The sequence below is a fragment of the Lutjanus erythropterus genome, chromosome 6, assembly GCF_056507025.1.
Source record: "Lutjanus erythropterus isolate fLutEry1 chromosome 6, fLutEry1.hap2, whole genome shotgun sequence".
NCBI lineage: Eukaryota > Metazoa > Chordata > Actinopteri > Lutjaniformes > Lutjanidae > Lutjanus > Lutjanus erythropterus.
In genome coordinates this window covers 7,878,565-7,904,254 of record NC_139322.1, presented here as the reverse complement: position 1 = coordinate 7,904,254, position 25,690 = coordinate 7,878,565, and the positions used below count along the sequence as shown (strand labels likewise).

At 39.7% G+C, this 25,690-nt stretch overlaps 2 protein-coding genes across 2 annotated transcripts in view; one reads left to right on the top strand and one right to left on the bottom strand.

The window, feature by feature from the left end:
- The window catches only part of rapgef3 (Rap guanine nucleotide exchange factor (GEF) 3), a 40,431-nt gene extending 24,793 nt beyond the window's left edge, over positions 1–15,638 (top strand). Inside the window, exons 9-28 of the mRNA XM_084720419.1 lie at positions 14–90; positions 217–363; positions 1,264–1,370; positions 4,905–4,993; positions 5,094–5,172; positions 5,345–5,495; positions 6,646–6,728; positions 6,842–6,872; positions 7,038–7,113; positions 7,333–7,470; positions 8,707–8,804; positions 9,001–9,126; positions 10,637–10,818; positions 12,555–12,645; positions 12,951–13,001; positions 13,137–13,224; positions 13,320–13,384; positions 13,495–13,549; positions 13,730–13,801; positions 14,904–15,638. Of these exons, the coding sequence (XP_084576545.1) occupies positions 14–90; positions 217–363; positions 1,264–1,370; positions 4,905–4,993; positions 5,094–5,172; positions 5,345–5,495; positions 6,646–6,728; positions 6,842–6,872; positions 7,038–7,113; positions 7,333–7,470; positions 8,707–8,804; positions 9,001–9,126; positions 10,637–10,818; positions 12,555–12,645; positions 12,951–13,001; positions 13,137–13,224; positions 13,320–13,384; positions 13,495–13,549; positions 13,730–13,801; positions 14,904–15,022 (1,925 nt within the window). The 3' untranslated portion in view covers positions 15,023–15,638. The remainder of the gene's footprint in view (positions 1–13; positions 91–216; positions 364–1,263; positions 1,371–4,904; positions 4,994–5,093; positions 5,173–5,344; positions 5,496–6,645; positions 6,729–6,841; positions 6,873–7,037; positions 7,114–7,332; positions 7,471–8,706; positions 8,805–9,000; positions 9,127–10,636; positions 10,819–12,554; positions 12,646–12,950; positions 13,002–13,136; positions 13,225–13,319; positions 13,385–13,494; positions 13,550–13,729; positions 13,802–14,903) is intronic.
- A 1,090-nt stretch (positions 15,639–16,728) lies between these two features.
- The window catches only part of itga5 (integrin, alpha 5 (fibronectin receptor, alpha polypeptide)), a 57,959-nt gene continuing 48,997 nt past the window's right edge, over positions 16,729–25,690 (bottom strand). The window contains exons 27-30 of the mRNA XM_084720418.1: positions 21,220–21,333; positions 20,482–20,583; positions 20,065–20,187; positions 16,729–19,503 (exon numbers count right to left, since the gene is read on the bottom strand). Coding sequence (XP_084576544.1) covers positions 19,420–19,503; positions 20,065–20,187; positions 20,482–20,583; positions 21,220–21,333 — 423 coding nt within the window. The 3' untranslated portion in view covers positions 16,729–19,419. The remainder of the gene's footprint in view (positions 19,504–20,064; positions 20,188–20,481; positions 20,584–21,219; positions 21,334–25,690) is intronic.

Genomic DNA, 25,690 nt, shown 5'->3' with positions numbered 1-25,690 from the left:
TTTTGTGTCGCAGTGTTCAGTCAGGGGGACAAAGGCACTTCTTGGTACATCATCTGGAAAGGCTCTGTAAATGTGATCACACATGGGAAGGTAAATCCATTTACTGGTTGCAAACATAGTAATAATAAATCTCAGAATTGTTATTTGTGAAATGCCTTGTTGCTCTGGAACAGGACTGTAATATAATGTAATAGTGAATGTACTGTGCGCACACAGGGCCTGGTGACCACACTACATGAGGGCGAGGACTTTGGGCAGCTTGCTTTGTTGAACGATGCACCTCGTGCTGCCACCATCATCCTGCGAGAAGACAACTGCCATTTCCTCCGTGTCGATAAACAGGACTTCATACGCATCCTGAAGGTGAGTCTGAGAAATTCAGAGCCTGTTAAGACCTGGTATTAACACGTGTCCTGTGTGATCCAGTCAGAGGTAAACAGCTGTGTCCAGATGTGTCTCGACTGAGCATTTTTGATCAGACTCCTCTATCAACCTACATGAGTCTCGTCTTTTATCTGCGCTGCCCAGCAGGAAGACAAAAGTGGCTTTCTTGTTATTGGTTTATTTGTTTGTCTTGTTCCCCCAATTCACCTTGAAAACTCTGCTGCTGCAAACAAGGAATCATCTTCAATATTCAGGCACAGAGGACACCAGTCCATCTGGAGCACAACTGTCCACCTCACCGCTCACCGGAGTTGTTGCTCAACAGCCCCACCCACACAAGAGCAACTTAACTAGAACTTCAAAATAAAAGCACTGGTACTTTGCAAAATAAAATCACATTTTAATAAAAAACAACTGAATTTAATTCTCAAAATGATACGGTTCATAGAAAAGGTAATCAAATTCTTAAAATGATTCAATATAATGGCTACAATTACACTGGGATTTTACAACTGAACTACACTCAGGACAATGTACAACAAACTTTCTGTCTGTATGAAAATTTGATGTTTTCACACCACAGAAACAGACGAAGAAAGGCATTAGCCTTAGAGTCAGAGAGAAAGGCTAAGTGTGCATCCCAGCGCACCACAGAGCGTCTCTCCCATCTGCTCTTCTCAGCAACACAATGTTTTATTTGCAAGAAAAGAAACAACTTAACAAGTTAGAAATGCAAATATGCACATTTGCAAAATGTGTTGTTGTTTTTAATCAGCGGCTCAATAGTAGGTACCATCAACAACAAATTCAGATCCACAAATATAAAAAATATGCATTTTGCCTGGGCCACCACCCACGTCTGTTTTTCTTGTCCTTCAGGATGTTGAGGCTAACACGGTGCGACTTGAAGAGCACGGGAAAACTGTGCTGGTGTTGGAGAAGAGCTCCGACTGGGCCGAGCAGGGAGGAGCAGGGAACAACAGCAAGTGAGAAACTGTGACGCACGCACACCTCTGAGACAATAAAGTCACTTCACAAGCAGGTTTATAATCGTTAGGACACTTTACCTGGGTGTGGGCAGATAGTGTATCACATCAATAACACAAACACTGCCACTGGTCATTATACCACAGCTGTAGTGGGTACAGATCTTTTTGTCAAACGTGGTAAAGATCTTATTAATGGGCTGTTATCTGACAGCCAGAAAAGAAATGGACTTCAACCCTGCCTTATGAAATGACGTGTTATCAGTCGCGAAGTGTTTTAGCAAACATAGAAGTGAATTAAGATGACGTTCACCTCCCCTTTAGGTCATACTTGACCTCAGTGGCAGACTCAGGCTGCCTGAGGTGCAGGGGTGAAACAAATTAAAAGGGACCCAGCTGTGTGCGTTTTTGATGTATTCATGGTGAGACACCTTCAATCCCTCATTAGTAGAGGCCAACAAATTTTGTTTTGTCCACTGGAAGGCCACCCTACAGGAAACTTATCCACATTTTCATGACTAGAAGGGCCTTCAAGATGGGTGTAAAGCATGTTTTGTCCACTGGAAGAGCGCTGTCAAGGGCCCTTTATCATGTTTTGTCCACTATAAGTGTACTTTAGATGGCACTTTAACATGTTTCATTAACTGAAAGGTCACTTTAGAGGGCACTTTATCATGTTTTATCCACTGAACAAAGGTATTTTATCATGTTTTATCCACAAGAAAGTGGATAAAACACAATAAAACCCCTTAAAGGAACTTAATCATGTTTGGCCACTGAAAGGGCACTCAAGAGGGCACTTTATCAATGTTTCGTCCACTATAAGTGTACTTTAGATGGCACTTTAACATGTTTTGTTAACTGGAAGGTCACTTTAGAGGGCACTTTATCATGTTTTCATGACTAGACAGACACCCTAGAGGACACTTCATCATGTTTTATCCACAAGAAAATGGATGAAACATGATAAAACCCCTTAAAGGGACTTTATCATGTTTTCACCACTGTAAGGGCACTCTAGGAGGGACTTTATCATGTTTTGTCCACTGGAAGGGCACACTAGACAGCACTTGATTGACTTTATTATGTTTTATCTACCATAGAGACCAAGAGGGCACTTTTGCTGCATATTTTTCAAACATGGGATGCTTGACATTTTTTTTTTTACAGTGTTTCTGTCTTTACTTGCACACCTCTGCACACTGCAACCATCCTCCCTCGCTCTGTCCACTCTTCCAAAAAAAAAAAACAGGATTTATTAACTGAAGAGCACAAGCAATATTACATTTTTGTACCTGATGCCATTAAGGCCCTCAGACTGAGTTATAAATGTGGTCTGGAAGGCAAGGAATTTTATAGTTCAACAATAAACATAAACACAACTCATGATTTGTTACTGCCAAGTTGCCAAGTATTGTAAACACCAGGGCAGGAGTCTGTAGAACAAACTATGCAGTGATTACGTCAAATGCTTTTTTCTGGTTCTTCTTTTTTTATCAGTCAGTATACACACAAGCCAGTAACCACTGATGGAAGAAGTATTCAGATCATTTACGTCTGTAAAAGTGTCATGGTTTGGGGGTTTTAGCTGTTCATTTCCTGTTTTATTTTGCAGTTCTTTCCTTCCCTCTTGTTTCTGTGTCTTGACTTCCTGCCTTTGTTCTTTTTTTCCTCACCCTTTTAATTCCTGGTTGTTTTCACCTGTTGTCTGTTACTCACCTGCCCCTGATCATCTCCATAGTCACCTGTTTCCACCTCTGTTTGCTAGACTGTCTGCTTTGTTTCCTCGTGTGTGTGTTCATTGTTTTCTAGTTGGTGTTTGTCTGTGTCTGTGTTTTTTTTGTTTTGTTTTTTTTTTTTGTCTTTTTGCCTTTTTCCTGCCTGCTTTTTTCACCTTGTTTTGTTCATGTGTGTGACTGTTGGACCTTCAGTAAAGACAGTGTTTAAATTCTTCTTTGCTTCCTGTGAATATCTCTGCACCTGAGTCTTTGTCCCTCCCAGAGTTGTAACAAAAAGCATTAATACTACACTGTGAAAAGTCCTGCATTCAAAACTGTAAAAGTAAGTATTATCAGCAAAATGTCCCTAAACTATCAAAAGAAAAAGTATATCTTCTCCAGCAAAATGGTCAGTCTGTATTTTATGTTTAAATATGTTTTTGCATTAATTTTACTGTTGCATTAATGTTGTATGTGTTGTTTCAGGTTGAGCTCATTTTAACTACTTTATATCTCATCTTATGTTTGTAATGTTGCTGTCCTGTGAGAATGAAATGTCTCTAAAACGTTAACTTCTCACAAGAAAAACAGCCCTGTTATCAGCTTTGTGACAATGTATGTTCCAGCTAATGCAATAAGTTTATATTTATTTCATCCATTTTTTTTTTCATTTATTGGTTTATTTCACAGTGCACATCACCTGTAGTTTGTCTTTAGAGCTGAGTACCAAATGTTAGCATGCTAACACTAAACTAAGATGTGTTGGCTCAAGCCAAGTGGTCTATTGCTGTTTATTGAAGGAAGCAAAAACACTAAGTATTAAAGAATGTATTAAAGAAATGGCATCATGTGTGGTTATGACACTAGCTATCGCCAAAGCTTCAAAAGGGTTTGTGAGGCCTTTTTTTTACATTTGTCATTTTAAAGTTTAGTTATTAGTCAGTTATTTAAGATATAAACTTCAATAAATCTCCTGCCATAAGGGCACAGTGAAGACCTGAACACAAGCGATATCCACACACCCTCACTCTCCGTTAATCTGTGTTAATCTTATCCTGTATTTTGAAAGTATGCACTTAGAACAACCAGTGAGCCAATGGAACAATAGCTGAGCATCAGGGACAAGAAAACACTGAATTTGTCAGAAAAAAAGCCTTTGAAGTATGTATGATTGTTGCAAATTAAAAAAAATGGTAATATACACAGAGAATTTTATAAAGTTTCTAAAAAAAAATCTCAAAGTTTGTTATTGTTATGCATTGAATTTAATATGAAATATCCACAAAACAAAATGTTGGCAAAACCTTTTTTTTACATTATTCAGAAATGCAAGCAATAGATATACACAAACATAAGGTGATAATCTTGTATTTGCTTAAAAAATGATACACATACACATCACCTTTTGAGACAAGAATGGCATCAGAGTACTACCCAGTGTTTAGATGTAATTTGTATGCATTTTCATTATTATTTGTGTACTAATTTTGGTACTGCTGCGTTGCTTTTGTGTGGGTTTATGTCGCACATTCTTTGGTCTTTTGCCAGCCGTACGGTATTGTTAATGTCATCTTTTATGTGTTATTGGGAAGATTCTGGGGAAGTGAGGTAGGGGAGGGGGAGCACTGTTTGTCTTTGTCATTTGTTCTTGAAAAGGAAAACTAATAAACTGTTTACAAAGAAACTAAGATGACATTATCAGGCACCACTGAAAACACGCAAATGAAGAAGCAGAATGCTTGCATGCAGAACAATACAAAGGATTTCTTTTAATCTGAGGTAAAATTATCTGTTCTTTCCCTTTCTTTCTCTGCAGGTACAAAGTTATGTCGGGAACGCCTGAGAAAATCCTGGAACACCTACTGGACACAGTGAAGTTGGACTCCAATGGAAATGATGCTATAGGTGTGAGCCTGCAGGCGCATTCCTGCCTGTTTTATTCAGTGATTCGAGATGATCAGACTCAGTCAGCTTGTTTGTTACCTGTGTGTTTGTCTCTCCACAGATCCTTGCGTGAGCGACTTTTTGCTCACCCACAAAGTCTTCATGCCCTCCAGCCTGCTGTGTCCCGCGCTACAGCACCAATATCCTGACATGGTCAAAATTCGTAATGATGATGATGATGACACCCACAGTTTAAACAGAGCATTTAATTGTCATAAGTACATCAGATTCTGCTGAAACAGAAAGTCTTATAATTGTCTTAGAGGTTCTTTGTTGAGTTTTTTATGTTGTGCTCTTTAACGGTCATCGCACGTACCAGGCAGAGCTCTCTGAGGGTTCAGATCAGGAGAAGGCCTCCTACGTTCTGACAACCAAACAGAAGGTAGTGAAGCTGATCGGCCAGTGGGTGGCGCTGTATGGCCTTCTGCTGAAAGAAGACCCCGTTGCTTTGGACTTCCTGGAGGTGAGATTGCAGGACTGATTTCATCATATGCTTGCTTCACTGTGAATTGTGTTGGAGTTTTCCAGTTGCACTTTAAGAATATAGATCAGGCCTGTTCACTCACTTTTTTCGAAGGCCCAGATTTGATAGAATAAAGTGTTAAAGGGGCGAGTGTTCACATTTCCTATGTCTGACCTGTGAAATTAAGGATTTAAATATGAAAAACATCTTTTTCAATCCTAGATTAGAGGAGGTTTGTTGTTTTAATAATAATAATGTTGCATTTAAAGGAGCAATATGAAACAAACATCCAAAAAAAAAGAGTATTGCAAGTTTTAGCCATGGATCATACCTCAAAATAGGGTGAAATCCTATTTAATATATAATCTATGGTTGCCCAGACCTCACTGATCAGCTGTTTATAACTGTAAATTGTCTGTCAATGTAAAGTTAAACCTGCTACCATGAAAACAAAAGCCCACTGCTCTGGAAATGCACACTGCCAGACTCCACTGATATATTGCTCACTTTAACCATCATAGATGACAAACCCCTTCTTAAAAAGTATTAATGATTTCTTTCGACTCATGAATAGACACAAACTCATTCAGCAAACATTCTGTGTTACCTTTAACTCTAATTAATCTGAAATGAGTAAATAAAAACACAAGTTTGACCAGAATAGAACTGTCAAAGGTCGACATGCTGGCTGTCACGTCAATGATGGAGAAGCGTCAAGTGAGCACGTTTCCTTAATTTATGATTATACATTTATAATCCATTAAGTAAATGTATAACATATTTCCCCTTTAACATCTTTTTCATTCACTTTGATTCACTACATTCCCTCTGCTTAAACAACCTGAGTTCAAACTTTTTTAAATAATAAGCATCTATGTGTTTAATAACAGACATAACCAATGAATGGCCTAAATTATCTACTAATAAAATGATGATCTAAGAAAACAATATAAACACCTATAAACTTAGAATGTTAGCAGGTTAGTTTTTGCCTTATTTATAAATGATCAAAGTGCTGGTTTGAGGTTGTTAAAGGACCAGATTCGGCCTGCAGGTCATTAGTTGAATAGGTCTGATATAGATTTATGTGTTTATGAGGATAATCAATAATTATGTTCCTGCTTTTTCAATTTCCATGCTGCTTTAACAGGGGCTGAAGAAGGAGGTGGCGGGTGATTTTCGTCTGATGAACATGCTGAAAGAACAATTTCGGGAAAGGAGGAGAACGAAAGTGTAAATTATCTACATTATCTTATAACATCTGCTATTTCTCAAAGATTTCTGAAGTGATGAAATATTGCAGCAGGCTACCTCACACTGTGTTTCATCTTTTAATATCTTTACAGACTGGAGAATGGATATCAGTCGCTGAGCAGGGTAAGCATCTTCACAACATAGTTTTTGCGTTTGCGGATGTCAGCTGGGTGCAGAATGTTCATATCAGAGATACACTTTGATGAGAGAATGGTTTGAATGTCATGCTGCTGTCATTTGTCAGTTTAATGTCACTGACTTGCTGAGTCACTCTGATGTTATCGACAGAACCAGCAGTTTGATTGGTTTTCAAACTGCGAGGAGCCGGTGGGGAGGTTACAACCAATCAGAGCACAGGACAAAGGTGAGGCAAAGCAGTGATTTTGTGTCCGCTGATGAACTCGGCTTGTTTTGATCTGTGTCACTTCACTATGTTACAACATAGATGAGTTGACATTAGCTCATGTATGTGTGGGTGTTGTTTACGAGTTGCGTGTCACCGCCACACATCGTTACTCAAGTCATCAATCATCAAGATCAGCTCATCTTGACATGTTGGCTTCTGTCCCTCCCCTCTGCACAGTGCTGTATGAGATCTACAGACCAGACAACAAACCTCTCACTCTGATGCTCCCAGTGAACACGTCCGTACAGGATGTGATGTCGGCCATCGTCAAACCTGGCGGAGATCACATCCTGGTCAAAATGAACTCCACAGGAGGTGGGACTCTATATTTACAACACGTTTTGTGTGCATGGTTATTTTTCATTTAAGTTGCTAGTTTCTGCAAAGTTGTCAGAATAAAACATCCAGAGCTGCATATTAAAGGATAGTTTTGGTGTTTTTCTATATTTTTGTTTTAAAGTGACTAATGGGGAAAACAGTTTTTTAAATTGGTGCAGCATTGAGGGAGACCGATGTGAAACGAGCTGCAATGCAATCCTTTTGGACAATTGTGAACCATCAGAGTGTGTCTACTAGAAGTGCTTGTTTTGCACTGACAAACCATTTGTCTGATTACATTACACAAAGGATCGCTGCAGGGAGAGACCTTTTTGTTAATGAGGTTAACCAGAAACGGACGATTCATCGCTGTCACCAAAGCCACCAGACTCCATTTACAAAAGCAGTAATTTTATTATTGTAAAACATCTTCAAACCAAAGAGAAGCGTAATAAATCTCACCAAAAACATTGGGGCTTATTTTTCTACTGCTCCAACAGTCAGCAACTTTGGGTTGGGTGAAATTAACCCTTTAATTCTGATATCAAAATATTTTTAGAGGAGCGAGAGGAGAAATCGTGTGTACAGCCAGAACATTTTCACATCTAACGCAGTGAATTACAGGTTTCTTTCAACGGGAGCAGTAGAAAGTAGAGATGTTCCTGGTGACTAATCTCCCTGTCAAAAGTTTGAATTTTGACTAGCTGACTCGTCTAAACGTAAGAAAACGCTCAGAAAGCAGTTAAAATTGAGCACAGGTTATTAATTGATTTTATTAAACATCGTCTGAAAAATATTGCGTGTATTAAAGATATAACGAAATCATGTTAAATGCCACTGAAATGTGTGTCGTGCATTATGAATCCTGCACATTATTATCCCACAAAACACGACAACAACTTATCAAGACGGTTTTGTTGAGTTTTATTTTGTTTCTGATAAAGTGACTGCTTCTGCTTAAACAAAAGGGATCTTACTATTAAACAAAAAGGTCTCTTTCTGCAGGAATCATTTTTATTATATTGTCAGACACTTATAATAACAATCTGTGCTCGTCTGTGGCAAAACATAGAGTTTTAGTGCCTTTAAGGATCACATTGCAGCCCATTTCATGGCTGATGGCTGCCACTGTCTCACTCAGTGCAAAAGTTTTGTCAGTATCTTAACTTTTCTACCATTCTTTGTCAGTTGATTATGCTGCAAATTAGTTTTTGATGTATTTCATGCGCACAGAGCGAGCTCAGTTAAAGCTGGATGCCACTGCAGTCTACACCGCCCTGGGACTCAACGAGAGACTTTTCATCTGCACAAGCAGCCAAGTGGAACAACTGGTGAGCAATGAGCTGCCCTCAACACCAATTCTTTTTGTTAGAAAACAAATGTGGAAATGTCATCACTGCAGAAATATTTTCATTATCTTTATTTATTATGACTCTGGTGGGTTTTTTTCTCCAACCATCAAACATGCACCAAAACCTAATTTTCCTCTCTTTTAATTTTCTTTCTCTCTGTGTCTGTTTCTCCCAGACGCCCCTGAAGGAGCAGCAGGGTCCAGAACGAGGAACGACTGACATCCTCGAACAGATGGGCTCTAAAGACATCGCCAATGAGCTCACCAATTATGACTGGGAACTGTTCACTGCCATGCACGAGGTAAATGACATGACAAAATTCACTTCTGACCACCACAGCATATAAACTGATCGATACCTAACAAAGCTCTTTATTCAACCATTCAGTCAACCTTTATTTTAACTCAGAAATACATTGAGGTCGAGACCTCAGTCGCACTTTTATTTCGCAGTTCACTAATAAGATGTAACAAGCTGTGCTTTGTGTCAAATTAGACAAAATTCGACAGTATTAGATGCTTTATTAGACTTGGACACATTACAACAGAACTGTACTGTACACTAAAGTGTAGTATTTCCCATTGTTGACAGAGTGACAAAGAGTGATGCCTACTTCCTCATACTCTTTCATACTGCATTACTGCGTTTATTTATATATACTGTGCATTTCAGCCAATCTATAATCTTATTTATAATCCTCCTCCTTAGGATGCTTATTGTACCCACCATCTGCAGTGTTATTGTGTGTTTACACTGTTTGTGCACTACTGTTGTTTATGTTGCTGTGTATACTGTAAACATATTTTTTTATACATGTCTCATTTTTTGTTTTTTGTTTATTTTTATACTCTATTTTTTGTTGTATATAGTAGTATACTGCACTATTTGACATATTTATACAGATTTATTTCTTTTTTCCTCATAATTTCCATATGTTTGTATATACTTCTGTTCATGAGTGGGAGCAACTTTAAAGCAACAATGCTGGTTCATATATTGTTTTTAAATGGGGAAGCAGCAAATATCTGTTTTCACTTTAGTTTACAGCACAGTTCTCTTATAATGTGTCCCTAATTAGTGTCTAATTAAGTCTATTAGAGAGTCTAATACTGTCTAATAATTAAAACATATTAGTTCTATTTTTTGTCTAATTTGATTCAAAAAAAAGTACAGCACGTTACATATTGGTGTGCAGTAAAATAAAATTAGGCCACTGAGACCTCATTTACAACATAGCCGAGTAAAAATCAAACACAAGATCTTAGATAACAAGAAACACAAAACAGAAACTTAGATAAAAATGTCGATAAAAAAAGTAAAAATGTAAATTAGTAAAATAATAAACCCTTAAGAATGAATAAAACAGTTAAAATTTAAAGCAAATTGAATCCACTAAGACAAGAAGAAGTGAAAAAGGATGGAATTAAAATAACAAACAACAGAGAGGAAACTGCTGACTTACACTTCAAATGAAATCATCTGGGCAAAGCTCCAGTAATCTATCACATCATCAAGGAAAAACAAAGATGAAACCGGCATTCAGACATTTCTGCAGTTCAACAAAGGACTGAGAATCTCTTTGATAAAAATGTTTCTGAGTCACACTTGTTAGTATTCTTACAGCCATCAGATCATCTGTCCTGTGCTACAACACTTCCTGCATGTTTCACATGTTTCTGAAGCAAATCGCAGTCATTAAGTCACCTGTAAAAAAAAACAAACAAAAAAAAAAACTGTTCTCTCTTTGATTTCCAGATATTCTTTTTCACGGTGTGAGTAATTAACGTCTGTGGTTGTCTCCGTCTCTCCAGGTGGAGCTCGTCTACTACATATTCGGCCGTCACAAATTCCTGGGCGCCATCACAGCCAACCTGGAGCGGTTTGTGCGTCGCTTCAATGAGGTGCAGCACTGGGTCGTGACCGAGCTGTGCCTGTGTGAAGACCTGGTGAAACGAGCCGTTCTCCTCAAGAAGTTCATAAAGATCGCTGCAGTGTAAGAGTTAGTTACAGAAAAACCGTAACCACGTTTTGATCACTGTGTTCATCACTTTGGTCCAGACTGAAATATCTGAACATCTATTGGATGTTTTGCCGTGAAGTTCTGGTCTGGTCATGGTCTCCAGAGGATGAATCCTACTGACTGCCTGCAGTGTCACCATGAGGTCGACATTTGGGGTTTTTGAGTGAAATGTCTCAACAAGAATTGGATGTATTTCCATGAAATTTGGTTCAGATACTGAGGACTGCTTGTTCTTCCAACTGCTCAACCCTCAGTAGTCCAAATAAGGGACCCAAAAGCCCATTTGTCCAACACTCTGGAACAAATGCTCATTACTCTGAAGACCCATTGCTCTGAAAATACATTCTCTCCCTGTAGTTGCTAGCTGAGTCACTGTCAGTTCAGTCCATAGAGCCGAATCAGTGGATGTTTGGCCCTTGATAGAGACAGATCACTGCGCCCACGTGGAGGGAAAAACAATCAAACAATTGTTTGACGGTGCTTCTTGTCACTTTCCATCTGCTAGCAAACAACAGAGAAATGTCTAAAAGCTGCTATGTGCTGGGATGCACTACCAATAAGCTGAAGAACCCAGAACTAAGTTTATAAAGCTGCCAAACCAAAAAAAAACATGACTTTAAAAAGACAAAAGTGGAAGCTATGGGATCCTGACACTCGGTAACATTATCCCTAGATTACAGTCCAGACAAACTGTAGAAATTTAAGATAACTCGGGTACAAAAGGCCTGGTTTTGATCTTTGTTAGGTTAAATGATCTTACCTGGTGATGCGATCAAACAGTTGTATTAAAGTTTTTCTCCTCGGCCGTTCGGTGAGATCATTTCTCAGAGAAAGGCAAGTTAAGGAGAAGCGACACTGAGATTGACTGGAAATGGTGAGTTTATTCAGTTTGACTTTTCCTCTCTGGTAAGACACGGGGTGCTACAATAGTCTGCTGATGTGCTGAAATCTACAGTAATGTTTTTAGCAAGCTGCGGTCACTTTGTTAGTGTTAGTACTTTGTTTTATATTGTGGCACCGATCTTTTCCCCTCCAGGTGGTCGTGGTTTTCAGAGTATGACGTGTAGGTTATCTTTCTGGACTTACACCAAACAACATTTTAAGTCATGTTCTGTCGCGGAAGAGGGTTATTGTAAGGGTTGAGGGGAGTGTGTATTTTCAGACTAACGGGCCTTCAGTTTTCAAGATGGAGGTTCAGTCCAGACATTTGTGTTTGTGTGTACAAGGAAAATAAAAATACGAAGTGTCATTACATCACTATAGAATATCTTTTGCTCCAGGATTTGGACTCAGTTCTATTGAAACTCATGGGAGATGCAGTGTCAGTCCAGGTATTTTGAGACCAGCTGCAAATAAACAAATGCCCTCTCCAGTGGCTCAGTGTGACTTTCAAATTTACATGGTAATGGCTAAAAGTTCTTTTAACATTTTAATTTTTGCCGGTGGCTAGTCTGAAGCATCCCCAGTCTAGCTCTGGATGCCAAATACAAAATAAGAAAAGTCTTTGAGGAAAATAGAGAATTTGATAGTTGTGGTTCCAGACACATTTTTTTTCCTTTTTGGGCCACAGCTCTTTTGATAGCAAAGGCTGTTGACCTCTGATTTAGCTCAGAGCTCTGCCACTCAAAGTCCAGCCTCACAGAGCTGCTAGTGTCAAGAACAGCGCTTCTGAAATCTGAAACCATAACCGTGTGTCCTCTCTGTCACAGATTAAAGGAGCAGAAGAACCTGAATTCATTCTTCGCTGTGATGTTCGGTCTGAGTAACAGCGCCGTACGCAGACTTTACAAGACCTGGGAGGTGAGAAACCCCATGAGTGCAACAGTCATGGTGACATGAAAAGAGCGGTGTGTAGGATTTATTGGCATCCACCGGCGACCTCGTGTCACCCTGCCCTATGGTGGGCTATGGTGGCTGCGAAACTCACACAAATCTAGATCTGGTGTTTGGTTTGTCCATTCTGGGCGACTGAAAAACATGGCAGCTCCTTCTAAGGCCACAAACACACAACTGTTGTTATTTTTAGGTGACTAATACACACGAAAAACATAGTTATGCCATATTTTATCAGTGACTCATGCAACTATTTGTTTGGTCTGTTTCAGAGAATCCCCAACAAGACAAAAAGAATTTACTGTGCTTATGAGAGGCTGATGGTAAGTTACACTGTGTTCTCTCATTAAAGAACTGTCCCAAAAATCTCAGTGTACTGTTCTCTCTATAGTTTTTGTAATATTCAAAGGCAGCTAATTTTAACATAAAGTGTTCTGTTCATTTTCTGCTCATGTTAGGATCCTTCACGCAACCACAGGGCGTACAGACTGGCTGTGGCCAAACTCAGTCCTCCCTACATCCCCTTCATGCCTCTGCTGCTCAAAGGTAACAGACACCAGCAGCGTCACCTGTACAGCATTACATGTGAACATCATGTAAATTAAATCACCGACATGTTCTCTGTTCCTGTCCGCGCACAGACATGACGTTCATCAATGAGGGAAATCCGAACTATGTAGAGAAACTGGTCAATTTTGAGAAACTGGTAAGACAAAACAAAAGATAAATGTTTTGGTAATGTTGCTCTGCTCGATTTGTCTCCTCACAAATCTTGTGTTCAGTATCAGCTGATCCTTTTTCCTCCTGTTCTTGCAGCGCATGATTGCCAAGACGGTGAAAATAGTGCGAGGATGCAGAAGCCAGCCTTACGGTAAGTGACTCAGCACCGGAGAGGATATACCCTTCATACCTTGGTCACTGTGTGCAGGAAAGGACAAATAGTTGCATATGAATGTTGAAGGATATGGATGTTATTAGTTTTTGGCTTTGAGTGGCTATGACATCATGTTGATTGACTTTTCCTGTTTTTTTGTTTTTTTTTCCTCTGCAGTGCCGTCATCTCCACAGAGAGGCCTGGCAGATCGGATGTTTCTGGAAGGACCTTCTACCCGCATATCTACATGTAAGTTACATCTACTATAACATTAACCGTCAGGGTTCATGCACACACATTTTATGGAAATTTTTGCAATTTGTAACGTAATCCATGGGATTACAAAAATGTCATCTAATCCAGTGTTTCCCAACCCTGGTCCTCCAGGCACACTGTCCTGCATGTTTTAGATGTTTCCCTGCTCCAACACACCTGATTCAAATGATCAGGTTGTTGCCAGGCTTCTGCAGAGGCTTGATGACGAGCTGATCATGTGAATCAGGTGTGTTGGAGCAGGGAAACATCTAAAACATGCAGGACAGTGTGCCTTGAGGACCAGGGTTGGGAAACACTGATCTAATCTGAATACTTTGGATTACTTTAAGGGAAAAAATGAGGTCCACAAATATTCATCTTTCTCTATAAACATGTCAAAACATGTTTGCAGCAAATAAAACACATCGGGTTCCTTTTCCTCCCAATGTGTCTCCTGAATGCAAAGAAAAAAATGGAGCATTGCTCATCATGAAAAAAGTTTAACAAATTTAAAATTTGCATATGTTAAAGATGAAAAACAAATGTAATCAAGTAATCCCTAAAAATGTAACTATAATTAGACAAACATTATCTTGAGTAATTATATTTAATTATTTTGAGTAATCTGATTACATAATCTTGATTACCTGTAATCTGTTACTACCCAGTCCTGTTAACTGTCCTGTAAGGGTTATTATAGTTTTATATTTTTCATTATTTTTTATTTTCAGTTCAGTTTAGTTTCACTTAGTTTCCAGAATGGGTTTCCTCATTTCAGGTTATTTTTATTGTTTAAAAAATGTTTTTTTTTTAGTTTCAGTATTAGTTTTTTTCTTTATTATTATAGTTTGCAGGGTATTTGTCAGGGGCAAAATTTAAAAAGTGCATAATATGTATTACACTACAAACACATTCGTGCCTCCTCATGCTTGTTGTGTCGAAAGATTTTACCAGACTGACTAATTACTAGACTAAAACTGAAAATTTATTTTGTTTTAGTTAGTTTTATGAGTACACAATATCATTTAAATCAGTTTTTGTTTTTTCAACACTTAAACATATGCTGAGTGAAAAATAATTTATTCTTCTGATCCAGGCTCAGACCTCGGCCTGCCTCTGAGGAGTCCCAGCAACATCCGGCACTACATCCAGAACCTGAAGGCGATCGACAACCAGCGCAAACTCACGCAGCTCTCCAGAACAATAGAGAGCTGAAAACACCAACCTGCAAACGTACAAAGACTGTGAGACTGTAGCACAAATCTGAAGTGGAGGACGGACCGTAGCTGGAGGAGCAAAACTTCCACACTCGCCAAAATGACATGAACCTCTGGAGGTGTTGAGCGTGTTGTCGCTCTAAATCAAGGAGCTTGGACGTTCATGGATATAATGACCTCCGATGCTGAACCAGAGGATCTAGTTCTGTGCTCATGATGAGACTTTTGGGACACTTTTTTTTATCCAAAAAGCCTTACAGCACACCGGTGTATACATTATAGTGTGTGCGCCTCGGTGGAAACTTACAAACTCACAAAGGTAATGTTACAGCATGTACAGTTACGCCTGTCTTCGGTGTCAAAATTCATTTATGTGACTTTTTTTTTTTTTACTGCTGTCTGGAAGAATCACTCCGGTGGTTCCACTAAATGGCCATAGGAACACATCTATCTGCCATAGTTTATCACTTTAGGTCAGTTTATTTTGTGCACGAGTATTTTCACGTTAAAACTAATATTGTATCGGATCATTTTTTGCCACCAAGGCCACAAACTGACATGCATATAATTTCATATGTTGTTTTCTAAATAAATTATTTTCTCAGTCATGCGCATTCAATGAGAGCACAAGAATTTGTAAAAAGGGAAATATTTTATTTAAAGTACAAACCGTAACAGGTAAAAATTGACCTCCAAAGACCCCCCTCCCCCCACTCCGACAAAAATGTTCTCCCCAATATGGGGTGAAAAAAAAATTCACAACAAATCAGTCATCCTTTGAATTCAAAAAATACTCTCCTCGTCATAAATATGTACAACTTCTTCTTGGAAGTCCTAGAGAGTGAAAATGGGCTAAGACATGTAAAAAAAAAAGAAAGAAAAGAAAAAACCCAGTGCCTTCTCCTGATGTAACCACGGAGGAAGTAGTAAAAAGATCCCCTGTCATTATAAATAATGGGCTGACATGTTCAGTAAAGAATTTTCATACAAAAATGTCTTAAATCAATTACCAAATGGGGATTTTGTGGACCATTTAACAAAAAATAAATCACTATCCAATAAGAAAAGAGTGTGATGAGGCAAACAAATGTAAAACATATGGTGAGTATAATGTTGGTGTTTGGACAGGTGCAACAGCAGAGCACATAAATTATCAAACTATGTCAACATACCTGAGTTCAACTCCGATATGTTCCTGTGTTTGTGTTTCTGTGTCCGTAAAACTCAGTAAGATCAGAAAAGTGGTCCAGCGATGAAGTGGTAGTGAGCGTAAAAAAAAAAGTTTCACACTCGGTGAGAAAAGCAAGTGAAGGTGACAAGCCAGAACCTCACAAAGGATTTAGTCTATGTGCTTATTATCACATACTTTGATTTAAAAAATAGTTCTGGTTTATCACAACTCAGTCACAAATAAAACAAAAAGAAAGCACTGTAATATTAAAAAGAGTGAATATAAATATTGCACTTCCAAACAACATTTAGTTCCCAGTGCTTAGTTGTTATCCCTTTAACAGAGGTACAAGACATCCTGTTGGACGCTAACATCTGGACGGCAGATTTTTTTTTTAATACATATATATCCACTGAGGTTTAAGTATTTTAATCGCTGCCATGGAGTTAAACAAGTCATCCTGAATACTGACTGCATTAGGGCTGCAACCCAGCCAATTATTTTCACAATTAATTGAGTAAATGTCATAACAATTTCCCAGAGTCCAAAGTGACGTCTTTTAATTGCTTCTTTAGTCCAACCGACAGTCCAAAATGCAAAGACTCTTCATTTACTGTCATGAACGACAAAGAAAAGCAGCAAATCTTTACATTTAAGAAGCTGGAACCAGCAAATGTTTGACATATCTGCTTGAAAAATGGCCTGAAACAATTCAAAATAATGAATTTTCTTTCGACTGACTAATCAGTTAATCAACTGATCATCGCAGTTCTCCACTGTAATGTAGAATGGCTTAACCTCAATGATCTGAAGCTACAGAGGTGATTGGGATAAACGGGACTAAGCAGTGGGAAAGGTAATTACCAATTCATACACAAAACAAACATTCATAAATATACCATTCATACAAATGCATGTATGCATGAAGTCACACATATAAACATGCAAGCACACGCAGCCCTAACTAACCCACAGACATTAAGTATTTACATTTAAGGCACATAAAATCTATGTACATGACAAATAAAAGAAACCAACGCAAAGTATTTTAAAGGGGCAGTTTGGATTATTTGAGGTGGGGTAGTGCGGTATTTATCGACAGTCGGTAAATGGTAGTCAGCACGCCCCCAGTCTGGAGAGGTCCTGGTGTAAGAGGCTCAGTAATGTACTGCGGTGGACAGGGTCACCAGCAAAATGTACTTTAGCCACCTTTAGCAAACATCTAGAATATTTTCACCACTTTACCTTTTTGTCAGACATCATTTTAGGACAGGAAACTGAAATTCTCCAAAGCCACCAGACTCCATTGGCAAAATCAGTAATTTTATCTTGCAGAGCATGTGAGTTGCTGGTCTGCCTTTTAGTTTGTTTGTTATTGTGTGACTTAAGTGTTTTAAAAAGATAGTTCAGATTCACCAAAGTCATACAATAACCCAAACAAAACTAGCAAATTGAAGCAGTGGTAAACAATCAACTCCTGTGTTCTGCCAAGTAAAATTCCTGTTTTTGCCAATGGAGTTTGGTTGGTTTGGTGAGAGCGATATTTGACGTATATATCAGTGATTTCCTCTCAGAAAGGGCTGTCTGGCAGGAAGGTGAAGCAGTGAAAATATCCCAATTAAAGCATGCACTTAATTTTGAACTGATTTTTTTTTAGGTGGCTAAAATACATCCTGCTGCTGACTCTGTCCACTGCTTCCCCAAACTGGGGGACATGCCGTATGTTTCCTACTATATGTAATACACTGACTTTGGATAAGTACGGCATGCAACCCCACCTCCAAAAACTTGAACTATCCCTTTAATGTTCAGTCCCTGTAGCCTTTTGGTAGTGGGATGACGTCAGCCATTTCTCTTTCTAAACGTGGTCGGCTTTTACTCAAAAGACAATCAAAAATACAGTATCTCACAGTAACAAACACCGTGAGCCAAAAATGGATCGTGATGATCCTTCCTGCTCTCAGACTAAAACTTTCCGTCAAGGCTACAACATTGCTGACTGTCCCGTCTTTGGTTCATTACGCCATGGCCATTAAACATCCGTGGTTTCACCCTAAGCGTCATCTGCTTGCACGTGGTGTCCTGGCCATTTGAGCCCGACCCAAACTGAGCAGAAGTGAAAGACAGCACAATATTCTTTAGGGTGAACGCCACGTTTTTGAGACAGAAGCACCACGCTGCTTCAAGCCCAGTAATGTGAGGTTTCACAGGTCTGTGGTGGTTCCAGTCCCATCCCAGTCGACTACACAACGATTGGTAACTCTGAACATGAAACAAAGAGGATTCAAACAAAGTGATCAGTAGGAGTCAAAATCAGAACTCAAAGGAAGGTCAGTCAGTCAGTCTTATAGGTGTCTTTGGAATTAATATCAGTAGATTTCCTTTGAGTGCAAAAACTCAACCCAGCGCTGTCCACCAACCTGAGGCAGAGAGATTTTCATGAACGGCTGAGAAACATCCATTTTCTACGCCCGCTTATCCTGTTCAGGGCTGCGGGGTGCTGGGTCAACCTATCCCAGCATGCATTAGGCAAGAATTGGGGGAGAAAAAACCTCAGACAAGATAGGGCAAAAATTATGTAGAATTTTCTGCTAAAAGCTGAGCTATTAAATGGGTTAGGTTTCAAAATCGAGGCAGGTAAATGTCGCCAGATTAAGGTTTTAACCTTAAATGTGTTTACCAATCTTCTGTCAATAAAAACATGAGTTCAGGAGATACCAGAGAAATACTTTGAGGCCTTGGCAGGCAGCGTAATTCACAGCTCCTGGCTGACACTCGCTACATGTGGCCACATCCTGTCTATCAGAAATCATTAGCACCAAAATAAGGCAGTTAAAGGGGTAATATAGAACTCTCCATCCACAAGAGGAAACCCAACAGGCGTCTCACTGCATCTACAGGCTTGGCGGTAGCCTGCACTTCTTCTGCAGTCTCATTATTCAGTCTCATGTTAGCCTCAAGGCAGTGAGGAAAAAAAAAGTTCTATTTGGTGAAATAATCCCAACCTGCCGACAAACAAGACATAAGTTAAAAAAAAGAAAAAAGGAAACATTCATTTGGCTTGGAGATCTTTGGGTTTTTTGTCTTCATCTAGTGCAGCACAGTGGAGTTCCAGTGGTCTCTCTTTTCGCTTCAACTGATCCACTTTACGTGTTCCATCGTGTTCCTCCGTTGCAATCATATGGCCAGGTAACCGTGGTTCTGGTAGCTCCGGTCATCATCGTCTAGGCCTCAGAGGCAGCCTGCGGTTTGAGTTGTGCTTTCTCCATGGCCGTGCCGTAAGGTAGAGATCGCTTGAAGAAGCCGAACTGCAAAGAAAATGATACAAAAGCAGGAATTAGAAAAGAGCAAAGACTTAAATTTAATATCATTACAACTTTAATACACAGTACAAAAGTTAAGGTTGGGCAATTAGACTAATATGTGGGCCAACTGGCAGAGTCTACTGCCTCTGTGGGGCTTTTCTTCTTGACGATTTTTGTCATTTTTACTTTTCTAATTTAATGATCTGCCTCTGAGGAAACAAGTGAGAGCGGCACAGTACACGTCCACTGAGCCAGAGGACAAGCAAGAGGAAAACAGCAAGTAGAACCACAATATTTTCACATTTACTCTGTGAATTTATTTCAAACCAGAGTTGGTGATTGTTACACTGCATTATCAGTTAATCTTTCAAGTAATTTTTCATTCAAAAAATGTCAGATAAAGCTGTTTTCAGCCTCTCAAATATGGAAATGTTCCCACTTTTCTCCGTTTATTATCATAAACTGAATATCTTTGTTTGTTATGAACTTGATTGACATGATTTTAAGATATTGTCCAACAGTAATAACAGCATACAAGCATTTTAAAATCCTCATTTCACTGACCTTGTACAGGACGTAGATAAGAAGAGCCAGAAGCAGTAAACCAGCCAGAATGGCCAAAATGATGATCCACAGAGGAACTGAGTTTTCAATATCAGGCTTGTTCCAAACCACTGGGGTCACCACCTGAGGACAAAAAAAAAAACACGGCTCGTCAGTATAACTCAACAAAGAAAATTAAAGGGACAGTTCACAACAAGACAAGTGTCATCAAGTTACATTATACTGAAGAGAAGGCAGACATCTCTACAACTGATGTCGCCAAAACTCTGCAACTCACAGAAAAACAATCTAGATGGACAAATAGAGGCCAGAGGAAAAATATGTATTTTTGATTTTAAGGTGAACCACCACTTCAAGATGATACCTCTGCATGAAGTAGACCCTCTGCAATGAACGGACAAAATGATGAAAAAATACCTTTTTGTGTCCACTGGGAGAATGTCTGGGTAGGATGGCGTAGGGCATCTTTTTCACGCTGTATCTGGACAGGCACTCCAGCACATACTGCTTGTAGGCTCTCTGAAGGACAGGAAGTAACAATTCAAGTCACAAAATCTGATTTAAAATGCATGCAATCCACTGCTTATACACTAGGTGGCGACAGAGACCATGTGCCTCTTTGCAAGAAAACCCCTTCAGCATTCCTTTCCTATGAGAAGCTGTGATAGAAGATAATGAATTTTCAATGCATTCACACATATGCCTTATGTTACAGCATGCAGGGGGGGGTAAATCACACTTAGCTCAGACATAAACTTGTAGAAACTGCAGTCTGCTGTCTAAATTCTCAGTTAGCAACTGTTGTCCCATGTGTTGAGGCAAATATGTGAGACTACACATGCTGGCAGCCTTAAGAACTGATCCAAAACTGATGCCAAGTCAACACAAACAAATATGTGTGACTGACTGCTGCAGCTGTATCTCTGCCAGCTGCACATTTGAGGTTTTAAATCTCAATGTATTGGGTTTTTTTTAATGAAAAATGGCTTCTTACTCTCTGCCAAAGCCTGACATGAGAAAACATACAGGCACTGGTGGGAAAAGGCTAATCTATGGTGCAGAGTCTTCTCCTCCGCTGCCGTGTCTTTGTCATCTGCTGTTCATGTACAGTACACGTCTAGTTTGAGTCTGAGGCAAGAATCATCTCTGACAAACCTCGGTGAAGGTCTCGGCCCAGACGCGGGAGCGCACTTTGAGGATGGCAGTCGTCCCTCTGTCCAGCAGACTCACGTTGCACTGGAGCGTCCAGCACTCCGAATTAGAACAGGACTGCGAAGAAAAAAGAAACGAGTTAAAACAATTTTACTTAAATAAATAACCAGCATCCAATATAGGTACTGGAGTCCAGATTGAAAACACTGCAGCAACTTGTCTCCCCCTGCCCCTCGCTCCCAAACTCAGGCGGGTTACCAGATACTCTGAACTTATAAAAGCGCAAGACAAGCGCCACATTATACCTTGAAAATGACAGAGAGTCCTACACTGTAAGTTGATCAGCTAATACATACATTTGGAATTTATTTATTGTTTGTCAATTGCCTTTAAATGTAAAGTTAAGCCTGGTGTCTTGAAAAGAAAAGTGCACTGCTCTGAAAATACACAACCTAGAGTTCAAAAATGAGTACTGCCATACAAATAGCGAGCTGGATCCATAGAGCCCATTAACATATTGCTCAATTTAACTGTTATAAACATCTACTCCTTCTAAAAGATTATTGATGATTCATTACAACTCAGCAGACACTAACTCAGTGAACTTTATCCTTAGAAACTTAACTTCGTTTGGAATTAATTGCAGGTGCACATAAAGTGAAAAAATGTGAAACAAACAGTGTGTGGAATCATACAAGCCAAAACAAAACAGACGTTCTGCACCAGAACGGAAATTCTTAGGAAGAACATGTCGGCTGTGGCTTTGTTATCCGAGAAGCTACTATTCCTTAATCTCTTATGACATATCATGGTCATTTTACGAATTAGCACAGTAAATTTATTCCACATTTCTCAGTGTCTCCAAGTTAACACAAGTTTTGAGTATTCAATTCTGGTGCATAGATGGAAACTAAAAAGATATTTTTCTCACATAACTGACTGGTGACTTTAATTAATGCAGGTAAAAGTCACACATACAAAAGTGAAAACTGGCAGAACAAATATGAAAAGAAAAAATGACAGCCATGTTAGCGCTGCAGGTCCAATAAATATAACAAAGAGCCCAATGTTATGATCTGTATTCCACGCCTGCTTCAAATTAAATAGAAGGAATGTCATGAGACTGTAAAAATGCAGCATGCGCCACTCTCCACATTTCTGCCCAACCACTAAAACTGAAGCCTGTAGAATACACAGTCTTAATTAGACCCCCATAATGCAGCTTGGTATGTTTAACATTTAAGAACATGCACACTGTGTTTCAGAGCCGGTGCTGCCGCGAGACCACCAACCAGAGCGAGAGGTTTCGGCGGGTTTCCTGCGGGAGAACATTAGTTTACTTATTACGCCGCGTCGGGCTAACACGGGAGGAGAAGAGAGCACCCGCCTGGTTCCTTCAGGCTGGGTCTTAGACAGACTTAATGAGGGTATTCAGACAGACAGGGAGCGTATCAGTCCACTTCCTCCTGGTGGACCTCCTCGACGCTCCGGGGCACCGCGGGGCCGCAAAGGTTTGTGGAAATGACATGAACGTGGACCAGTGCCAAAGATGCCTCAGACCCCGGTCCCACATGTCCTCCCCGGTGGGATTATGTGGTCAAGATCTGGATCTTTTTGGGGGGCGTGGAGGCTGTTCCCACAGCTCCATAAAATAACAGCCTGACCTCACACAGCTGCAGTGCACACAGGGCCAACATAGGCTGATGCTCTGTATTAAGTGTTTAAAGGTCCAGTGCGTAGATTTACTGGGATTTTTGGCAGAGTATGGCAGAAATTCAATATAAAAAAAAAATCCTAATGTGTAAAATGACCTGAACATAAGAACTGTTTGCTTTTTCATGAACTTAGAATGAACCATTTGTGTCTATAGAGTCTGCCATGTTGTTCCACCATGTTTCTACAGGAGCCAAAACTGCACAAACCAAATACTGGCCCTAGAGAGGGACTTTCACGTAGTTTCTCTTGTACGTCTAATTCCTACACACTGGTCCTTTACATAGTCAATTAATAATTCAGAGAAATTTAGAAAAATTAATCTGCAAACAATCTGGTTATTGATGTAAACAGCCTCTCGAATCTGAGGATTGCTTGGAAATTTAATCGCTCTGGGTTCTGTAGTATTAGTCATTAACCAGTTTATAAAAAACAACATTAGAAAATATATGGTACTCCATTATTTTTATTAGTGATGGAAAATAAAATTATGATCAAAAATACATGATCCATCAGAGGACTCCGCTAATGAATTAAAGGTTCAGTGTGTAAGATTTAGGGGGACTTGTTGGCAGAATGCCTAAGTTTATTTTCATTAGTGTTTTATCACCTTTATGAATTTGAACATAAATATTTTGTCTTTGTACGGTTTTCAATTGAATACAGGTCAAAAAGGATCTGCAAATCATTGCATTTTTATTTACCTTTTATACAATCTCCTGGATTCTTAGGAATGGGATTGTACTACAATACTATGTGAGTACGACAACAGAAATCTATTAAAGTAATCATGAAATGCCTTTTGTTCTTTGTGCACTGCTCAGCTCTTCTAGGACCAAGTGGGTCATTTTAATTTCTCACACTCTGACCTCAGCTGACAGCTCCATCCAAGCATCACTAAACACCAACACGCTTTGATCAAGAGACACTTTGAACAGAGTCGCCTGTTCAACTGAGAGTCAAAAACAAAAGTGCAGACACAGGAGAAGCGGGAGAATGGGCTCCTTCATGCTATCGTGTCGTTGGACGCGCTTGATAAACGAGCACGGTTAAGAGCGACAGGCGCGCGGACAAAGGCCTCTTTGGTGGAGGCAGGTATCCACAGACAGAGAAGCTACCTGCAGCTGGGTGGATCAATGGGGGCCTGTGTGTGGGGGCCCGGGGCCTTATGACACCCAGAGTTGAAAATTAGAGAGCAGCCTGTGAAGTAAGCAGTGCATCACTGACAAAAAAGCCTCCCATGTGTGTGTGTCCCATGTCTTCTCAGCCTCTCCACCACTACTAAAGACTCTTTAATGTTAATCACCACAACGGGACTAGCCTGCGCCCTCTGACCCCTCCCTTTTAACGACATCATAACCTAATTATCCAATCCCAGGAGCCTCGTATAAGATCAGGGCCAGTGTCACCAAAATAGATCCAGACCTGCACACTTGACTTGAGGAAATGCAGCAAAATATATTGTTTAAACCTTTTGTTTTTTAGTCCTGACCTGCAGTTTAACTAAATAACCTCATTTACCCTTAACTGTAAACTCAAGCTCCTCATTCTCTCACTTTCAAGTCACCTATTATCACATTAGGCTTCATCTTTTAGCCTGAGGATGTTCATGCACACACGACATGTTGTATCTACAGAACCTGACAATTCCCCTTTAAAGGCACAATATCGAAGTTCTCCTGCTGGGAGTCTCTCACATTAAAACAATAACAAAAGATGCAGTTTGATGACATCTGAAGAAGCATGGGTTCATGGGAGTTGTTGTATTCATTGTTAAACAACCACCATAACTGATGAAAATCTATCATGAGCTGTTTTCACATTTGCACTTCGAAACTTGTCCTGGGAGTCAAGTCTGGACTTCGCCCTGTCACACATGCTGCACAAATTAGGAGATTGTCCACATCAGACGTGTTCACACATGCTTAAACCAAACTACACATGGTTTAGGCGAGAAAGAGGACTGAGGTTTTGCAGAGAGTCAACACTAACAAAGTGTGATGGAAGCTATGCCCAGGCCTTCACCATCCTGGGGAAAAGCACCGCTGCCCAACAGGAGAGACACTTTGTGATGCGCTGCTTGCAAGGCACACTCTCACTTTCCTGACTGTAATCTGATGGATAAAGTTTATGGCTGCTTGGAAATAAAGATCACGCAGGACAAGCTAATGGTGGTTGTTGGTATATGATTTTACCAACTGTAGTTAACAGGATTTAAACAGAAAACAGCAGCCTGGAGGCAAATTTGCGCAGCATTTGAGATTTCAGGCAAGTTGTTTTCACTCATTTAAACTGTACTAGTAACTGCTAACATACAGCTCATGGTTTGTGTTAAGCTGCCTGTAATTTCTCCTCTGAGGGTTGCACACAGATCTCCGTTTCCCTGCGTCCAAAGTGTTTGAAAACACCCTCAATCAGAGCCCGGGTCCTCTACCTGCCCATTTTTGAGCAGATATTTAGGTAGCCAAACAGCAACTATCGCCTAGTGGGAAATGCACCATTAGCTTAAATGACATTATGGATTTATATATATCCTAACATTTAGGATAATCTAAGTACACAGGCTCAGCAAAATATATAACATGGGTCTAGTGCAGTGGTTTTTGTGCTCAGGGAAAACCAGATGACAGGCCAAAATTCACTGCATGTATGCATATCCATGCAAAACAGCCTAACCAATGGAGGAAACAAGTAGGCGACTAACCAGTCAGAGGCAGAGTTACCAGAGTGTAGTTTGGGAAAAAAAAATTAGGTGTCACTC